Source organism: Cryptotermes secundus, unplaced genomic scaffold (genome assembly GCF_002891405.2).
Source record: "Cryptotermes secundus unplaced genomic scaffold, Csec_1.0 scaffold967, whole genome shotgun sequence".
NCBI lineage: Eukaryota > Metazoa > Arthropoda > Insecta > Blattodea > Kalotermitidae > Cryptotermes > Cryptotermes secundus.
In genome coordinates, this window is record NW_019731236.1 from 758,152 (window position 1) to 767,211 (window position 9,060).

General features: G+C 41.4%; 2 protein-coding genes across 2 annotated transcripts in view; both read left to right on the plus strand.

Annotated features, from left to right (window-relative positions):
- The window catches only part of LOC111866638, a 126,675-nt gene extending 121,021 nt beyond the window's left edge, over positions 1–5,654 (plus strand). The window contains exon 6 of the mRNA XM_023855778.2: positions 3,406–5,654. Coding sequence (XP_023711546.1) covers positions 3,406–4,499 — 1,094 coding nt within the window. The 3' untranslated portion in view covers positions 4,500–5,654. The remainder of the gene's footprint in view (positions 1–3,405) is intronic.
- Positions 4,544–8,426, plus strand: LOC111866624 (formin-like protein 14). Its single transcript, XM_023855752.1, has 3 exons — positions 4,544–4,580; positions 7,410–8,007; positions 8,051–8,426. Exons 1-3 carry the CDS (start codon positions 4,544–4,546, stop codon positions 8,424–8,426), a joined length of 1,011 nt encoding a protein of 336 aa, XP_023711520.1.
- The last annotated feature ends 634 nt before the right edge of the window (positions 8,427–9,060 follow it).

The following is a 9,060-nucleotide window of genomic DNA, read 5'->3' on the forward strand; positions in this document are numbered from 1 at the left end:
GCAGTTTGCAAGTCCATGCGTTCCACAGGAGGTGGATTGTACAAAGCCCTATTTGAGCAAAGTCATTTATTTGAGTCATTCAAGTCTAGTTGGATGCTTATAGGAAAAAGCAAAGACAACCCAATAGACGAATTGACTAGTAAGTTATGCATGTTCGAGAGAAATTTTGTAAATTTTCCGATTCAAGAAACAGTGAAAGTAGTTGAGAATTTTACACAGGAGGCCTCTGTTGCAAGACATAACTGGAAGCCAAATTCAAAGAAAAACGACACATGCAATTACTGTAAAAGAAAAGGACACTGGGTGAAAACTTGCAAGAAGTGGATACATGATGGCTGTCCTCAAAGAGGAAATCAAGAAAAAGAAAGTAGTAAAGACAGAGCTCAAGTAATAATTGGAACAGTAGCTTCTGATTGTGAGATTTGCTCTACAGTTCAGGTTAAGGGTACAGAGTGGTGGATTGACAATGGTGCTACAAAACACATGACAAATTGTTCCAAGTACTTCATAAATTTTGAAGGGTTTGAGAAGCCAAAGGACATTATTCAAGCAGGTCAAGCTCCGCTACAAGCAGTTGGGGCTGGAGACATGAAAGTGAAGTCAGACCTAGGAAACTAGAGTAAAATGTTGTTACTAAAGAATGTGTTATTTGTGCCTGACCTTGTCAAGAATCTTTTTTCTGCCCTAACAGCTCATGAAGCCAACCCATCAAGTAGATTCATATCAAGTATTAACACATGCAGTTTGCAAGTCCATGCGTTCCACAGGAGGTGGATTGTACAAAGCCCTATTTGAGCCTGTTATGCCAGAGCGACAAATTGAAGAAGAAACGAAGTGACAATTCAAGGAGAACTCTTATCNTCTATTGCCTAGAAATGTGAGTAGAGTCAGTTCTTGAACTGTCTTGTTGTCATCATCATCATCATCATCATCATCATCATCATCATCGTCGTCATCGTCATCGGCAAGACGGCCCTTTTTGGGTCATTGCCTTCCTTAGAAGATTTGTCAGATTTGTCTATTCCTGGTTTGGTTTTTCCAGTTTCTTTCCTGAGAGCTTTAGCATCATTGTCCCCTCCAGCTTCCCATCTCAGTTTGGGCATCGATATATTTCTTCTGTCTACCAGTTTGGCATTAAGAATTCTTTTTGCAGGTTGTTGCTGGTCCATTAGAATGACATGAGCAGCCAATTTCAGCCTACCCAATTTTGTGAAGGTCATGATATCCATGTCCTCAGACAAAGCATACAAGTTGTAATTACACTTAATTCTTCATTCATTGTTGTCTTTGAGTGGGCCATATATGGACCTCAAAACGTTTCTTTCAAAGATAGCAAGAGTTTTTTATCAGCTGTAGATAATACATATGTTTCTGACCAACCTGGCATAATTAATATCTTGTTCAATCCATAACAGCATCTGTTAGCTATCAAAATTCATGTCTTAATTTCAGGGCTAATATTGTTTTTACAAGTGACTGGGGACCCTGGATATATAAATGTCTGTTCTGCTTCAAGTGTATAACTACCAATAGTTACATTTCACTTTGTATTGCATTCTAACTTGCAATCATATGTTTTGTTTTTTGCTTGGTTTATTCTTAATCCCATTCTTCTTGCTGCACCTTGTACTGCAAGGAAGGCTTCTTTGAGTGAGGGTTGGGATTTTGCTATTTGGGGATGGGGCGGGGGGTAATTTTCTGCATGTGCAAGTACTTGGCAAACTTATACATATTGTGCCATTATTCTGTATATTAGCTTCTCTCGCTAGTTTCTCCAGTGCAATATTAAAAGAAGACAGGACCATGCATCACCTTGTCTAAGACCATTCTTGGATGTTACCACAGCTGATAGGTATGGCAGTATTATAACATAGGGTTTAGTGTCCTCCATTGTTAACTTTATCATTGTAATAAGTTTATTTGGAATTTTCAATTCACCCATTGCTCTTTATTTATTGTATTATATGCAAAATTAAAGTCCACAAATAGATGGTGCAGTGTCACCCTGAACTCTATATTTTTTTACACCATTATTTGTCATAATGAAAAGATTTACTCTAAAGTAGAACTGTCCTTTTGAAATCCATGTTGATGATTTCTAATTTTTTGCATGCGGTGAAGTTCTCTTAAACAAAATATTGGGTAACACTTTATAAGGCTTGTCCTTCTACAGGTATGATATTCCATTAGGTCTCCTTTTTTAATTATTGGGCAGGAGATGCTTTTGCTCCAATCTTCTGGGGTCTCTTCCATTATCCAGATTGGAAGATTGATAGGGTGTAGTTTATTGACATTATCTTTACCACCATATGTTAATAGTTCTGCTTGCAGATTATCTAACCCTGGAGATATATTATTCCTCAGTTTTTCTATTGCATTTTCAACCTCTTCCATTGTTGGTGGTGGTTGTATTGCTTCTTCACCATAATTTCATATCTGCATAGTGTTATCTGCTTTCAACTCTGATTCCTGGGCCTTCAATAGATTTCAGAAGTATCTCTGCCATCTCTTTAATAGTTCTTCCTTCTTACTAATAATCTCTCTATCCTCTTCTTTGCTTAATGTTAATTGAGGTTTTTTTAATGCTAGTTGGGTGGGACTAAGTCCCTTGTATTGCGGCCACTTCTGGCCTATTGTACCAGCCCAAGATGATAGGTGGGGGTGGTTGTGGAGCAATTGGTGGAATGAAGATTGGCAGGTGAACCGAAGTACTCAAAGAAAACCTGTCCCAGCGCTACTTTGTCCACCACAAATCCCACTTGACCAGACCTGGGAATGAACCCGGGCTCCCGCTGTGGGAAGCCAGCGACTAACCGCTTGAGCTGTTGTGTGGCCAGTTGAGGATTATAATCCTTCCAGATTCTGTTAATTTTCTTATAAAATATCCTGATCTGATGTTGGCTCATTAGATGTTCTATTTCTTGAACTTTATGTTATTCCCATAATGCCTCTCATTTCTCTTATGTGCGTTTTTTTTTTTTTTTTTTTATTTTTTCTTACTGCCCGATAGTCCTCCACAGAGGATCTGGTGTAACTTCTCTGCTGCATTGTAGTACATGCTTTCTTCTTTCTTTCAGTTGCAATCTGGAACTCTTCATTATACCAGACATTATGGTGTTTTACAGCTATATTTCCTAGCACTTCACTGGCTACTTTAAGTATTCCTTGGGACAATTTCAAATAACTGGAAGTGTCAAATTTCAGGCTAACCCAGTAACATGTTATAGGTGACTGCCAGATTAATGTAAATCAGGAAGTGCTGTTTTATAAATCAAGCAGGTTATCAGAATGGTATTCTCCACTGGGTGACCCTACAAATAACAGTAATTGTTGTGATAATCTTGTGGTAAGAGTATTGGAAAAATGTTTTGTTATACATCGTGATATTTGATTCTGTTTGTGCAGACAACCCACTTAATTGTGACTGCAGTCTTGCTGAATTTGCTGAGTGGCTCACCAATTCCAGCCTGTTGCCCACCTCTGATAGAACTACAGCCGTATGTGCCACACCTCCTTCACTAGAGAATGGTTTGCTGGTAGAGGTTTCACCACATGAACTGCTGTGTGGACAAGATGAAGAGGAAACTGGTCCAGCACCTCCACAAGGGCCCCTTAACCCCCAAGTTCCTGTTTCTGGTAAACAGGTTACCCTCCGCATCTTTCAGTATGATGGTGTTAGTGTAACACTACTGTGGAGTGTTGAAGCTAGTGCAGCACCTTATGCTTGTGATGCCCTGTTTGTGTATGAAGAAGAGGGTGCACATGAAGTGTTGTTGGAATCCAACCCAGTCCGATGCAATTCCTCACATTTGGCTGACCCAAGGGCATTGACTTTAACATTGCCTGGTGCAGGCCTATTACTTGGTCACCGTTACCGCTACTGTGTGGTGCTTCTGGAAGGGGGCGGTGTCACATCTGATGAAATGGCATTAGTGTTGGGATGTAGTGACATTATACCACTAATTCCCACTGCTGAACCGCAGTCACAGCCCTTGCCAGAATTCTCTTTGACCACACACATTGCTGCCCTTCATGTCAATGTGAGTTCACCTGGAACACTCTTAATAGTGATCCAGCTATGGGAGCAGCCTCTGCCCAAGGCACACTGTTTGCTTACTGTGGCAGTATTTGCAGGTAGCTCCCTAGTAGCCCAGCAGCACCTTAATTGTTCTCATCCACAAACAGTGATCAAAGATCTTCCTGTGGGGCCTTATCGTGTTTGTGCTGCAACAGGAGACTTCCCATCTACAGGCCCCAGAGCCCGATGCATAACAGTACAACAACCAGTTACTCCACAGGGTCTTGGTGGATTGAACATTGTTATAGCTACTGGGTTTGTGGCCCTTAGTTCAGTATTGCTTCTTGGACTATATTTAGCAACAAGGAGACTGCTCCAAAGGCCTAAACTATTACCTACACATCAATGTTTTCTGGCTGGCCCACAGGATGAGGAGCAGCATTCTCGTTATGTGAAACTGCATGCTACTACGAAACTTTAGCAACGAGCAGTATCAGCGCTTCATCTTAAACAACCAGTAATACCATGAGAGTGTTCATATTTGGAATAGGTGAAGACTGCTGTTAGTTCAGTTCCACAGAAAGTCCTCAGGGCATTATTAACTGTATGGTTATCTTTTCCCCACAGCAGAAGCAAGTAGCGCATGTTCAAAAGAAAACCATGAACAGACACTTCTTTTATGTGATTTAATTTGAGGACAGAGGAAAATAGACTGTAATTTGCTATGTACCTGCACTAAGTATGGAACTATATCCATACCATAAACAGCAGAAATCTGCCACTATTTTACTGCATGCTCATGGCTGTTTTCTAGACCTTGTGAAATGGAAGTGCCATCAATTGGACACAAGAAAATCTTCAGCACAGTGAAGGGACAAACTATATATAGCTCAGAAGATTTAGACTGTCATAAATAACAGTTACATGTGTAAACTAAGAAAATGAAACATTTTTATTGTACAGTACCAATAAATGTAACTTATGTTAGACCATTGAAACAAATGTTATATATAAAGTAAGAAGCAAGCTTGATTTCTTCTCACTTGGTCCACTGATGCACATGGAGAGTATCAAGTGAATATAATAAAATAATGTACATACAGAATCCAAATGCAAATGTATATTTTTAATTTACAAGTGTTACATAATAAAAGAAAGTCATACTGAAATATCTCATCACAAGAGTTTTGAAAGATTCTGTGTCCATTAGCACAAATCTTCAGGAACGTGAGCTTGAAGTTGTGGATTTCTTATATAGATATAACTTGTTGCTTAAAACATGCACTTACAAGATAACATAATTTAATAAATATATATTTACATTTCTTTATCTTGTAAGTGCATATTTTAAGCAACAATTTACATGTTAATTTTAATGTAATTTCAGATTCAGAGAAAAATTATCATAATGGACATAGAATCAAAGAAACTCTTTTTATAGTTACGATTTCAGTACTGGAGTATTAGGACTACATTGGAGTTCCATTATGGTACCTGTAGATTGTTTTGTTCTCTGCCCACTAAAGGACAGTCATGTATTTTGTATAGTTGAATTAATGCAAATTTTATTCTTTAACATTACATACCATAACTGAGAATAATAAAAACGAACTTACATGATGTCAGTCATCATTCACCCTTGCATATTTTGTTCAGACAGAGTTTGTTATTGTTTTAAGAGATTAATTGAAAAATATTGTCTTGTAGAATTCTCTGTTAACGTCCCCATCATGTTCACAGTCGTAAATTATACATATTTTTTCTTCCCCTTCAAAATACTCTTCTTTCCATGTTTAATGAATGTAACAGGGAAGCTCCACCCAAGGGTGACTATTATCAGATTACATGTATTGAGAGTTCTGAATTTTGATGTGTGTTGTCTTGTAATAACGGTGATTAGAAGTTCCAAAAGGGGTTTCTTGCAGTCACCACAAACTGACCCAGTGTATTATATTGTGCGTTTTAAAGAATAGAGCAGCATCAGAGGAAATTTAAACTTTTCTCAACACATTGATAAATGTAAAAGCAATTTTATATTGGCTGAATATCGAATCTCAGAAAAGTAAAGAGACCAACTGGAGTACAGTCATTACTTTGCTGTGTAGAAGTATGAAACAGATATTTCATGATGCTACATCTGGATTCTGTACTGTAAAACAGCAAGTCTTTTCTTATCTTCACAAAAAAGTATCACTTTAAGAACAAATTTTCCTCAACACTATGAACAACTTCTTCTGCATATTTGCACCATGTGCTTTATCGATCAGTTACTTATGTTTAGTTTAACAAATTGAAACTACAAGATGAGGCAAGTAGGAGGGGGGGGGGAGAGAGGTGGCTTAGTAGAAAGAAAAAAAGGTTTTTCCCAAGTAAAATAGTAGAAATGGAATCAGTTCACATATGTTCAAGAGTTTTAGATGCTCGCTGTATTGGTCTTCATCTATCTATACAATTTAAATATTTTCCCTGCAGCACAAAGTATGTCTTGCAAGAAGCTAACTGATAAAAATTAGCTTACTTTCTGTTTAAATTATACCTATGCATTTAGTAAGCTTCTTTATACATGGCATATTGTTAACAAATCAAAACATGAATCATTTAATCTGTATGCAAGATTTTACTTCAGATATTTTCAGTTCCCTCTTACCTTAGTGTAGCCAGTGACATACAGGTAATGTTACACTGATGTCTTTCATTCATAAACCTGGAGAGCATGAAAATAATGGGGGTTAATTTTTTTTCTAATTTGACACAATTGTACCATCGTGTGAATTATATGATGGAATACATGAAATTCAGGATATGGTTTTTGTTATTTAGTTCAAATGCAGTGAATAACTGCATCTGCTTTCCAAATCTCAGATATAGGAAGTACCCATAGAAATTACAGGCTGCATAGTTATATTTAAATTAAGTCTCATAATTTGTGGAACACAAGAAGAATTGTAGTCTCAGTGTAAACTAATATTGCTCATTGTTATAGCTCGTCTCTTTAGAATCATTCAGTATGAACTGATTTTCTCTTTAAAGTCACGCTTTTCTTAGGGTTAGGTGTCACATGGAAGGAGAACTGCTGTCTCTCCACTCATATACTTAAAATCTCGCTCTCTCTCACTCTTACTCATACTTTGTACTCAGAACCTCACATCAACTGAAACAGAATTATGTGTCATTAATCATTGACATTCATTGTAGCATGTTGGAGTAAGTTGCAGGATATAGTAAGAGCAAGAAGACACATTGTCTGTGACCAGCCGCAGGAAGCTTGAGATTTCCTTGCAGGCGGCTGACTGATTTGATGTTATGCTGGGAGAGCACCCTGCTAATGCAGTTGGAGGTCAACACCACATATGGTAGGAAAGCAGTTGTGTCAGGATCATTCGTGTCATAGTACGAGTGAATGATGAAGGTGAACTTTGGATTTACTTACCCACCACTGTCACCAACAATAGGATACCACCACAACCACAGCTGCCACAACTAAAACACCAACACCACTCCGCAGCCACCACCAATACTCCATCACCACCACCACCACCACCACCACCACCACCACGCCACTACTACCACCACGAGGCCAGCACCACCATAATCTCAGAAAGAACGCCACCACGCCACAGTCAACACGCCGCCTCCGCAACCACCTCCATCACCACCAACACCACGTCGCCGCCAGAACCAGAAACACCACGACGCCGACATGAGCATCCACACTGTGCCTCCTCCGCCACCCCCATTACGTCACCACCACCACACCCGACCACCAAGCAATTCGCCGCCGCCACCTCCAACATCACTTCGACACCACCATCCCTTACCAACACAAACAACAAGACTCCTCCACAACCACCACCTCTACCAACATCACTCTGCAGCCACCACAACCACCATGACAAAACTACGCCACCACCACAACAACCACCACTACCGCCACATACCACCACCACCACAACATCGCCTCCGCCGCCAACACCACCACCACCACTACCGCCGCATACCACCACCACCACCACCACAACATCGCTTCCGCAGCCAACACCACCACGCCATCACCACTACCACCACCGCCATCACCAACACTACTCGGCCGCCACCACCACCAACTACACAACTAAACCACCAACACCTCACAGCTTCAACCAACACCACCACTAGCAGGAGAACACCACCATGGCACCATCACCACGATGGAAAGAAAGCCACCATCAGGGTTGCTGCATCACTCCACGACCCCCACCACCACAAACAACACGTCGCCTCAACAACCATCACCATCAACACCAATCCGCAAGCCACCAACATCACATCCCCACCACCAACCCAAACCAACACGAAAACGCCGCTGCCATTACCACACCCACTACGCGACAACAACAACGTAACCACCACGCCGCCACAGGCACAATGACGCCACCATGTCGCCGCCGCCAAATACACCATCTCCACGCCGCCGCCACCACCACCACCAAAAACAACAGGCCGCCAGCAAAACAACTCCGCTGCCACCACCACCACATCCACCACACACCCACCACCACAAACCAACACCACGCCGACGCCGCCGCCACCACCGCCACGACCACCACGACGCCACCATAACTCCAAGCCAAAACGCACCCTAAGCCAGCACCACAAATTAAAAACGACATAACAAAGCCGCCGCTGCCGCCACCACCAGCACGACCATCTCTACTAACAAGTCACCACACAAACAGGACCATCACTACTTAGAAGTCACCAGCCACGACACGCAACCACTACCACCACCATTATGAGACACCACCTCCATCACGACCTCCACCAGCACCGCGTCGCTACCAACACGCTACGACGCAGCAGTAGCAGCCACAACAACCAGGAAAATTCGCCGCCGCCACCACCACCACCACCATGCCGCCGCCAACAACACAATCACCATCCCGCTCCCAAAACCACCACCACAACCACGCCACTACCATCACCGCCACCACGCCGCCATCACCAACACCAGCACCCCGCCGACATCAGTACTACCACAGCGCCAAAGACACATCCTCTACCAA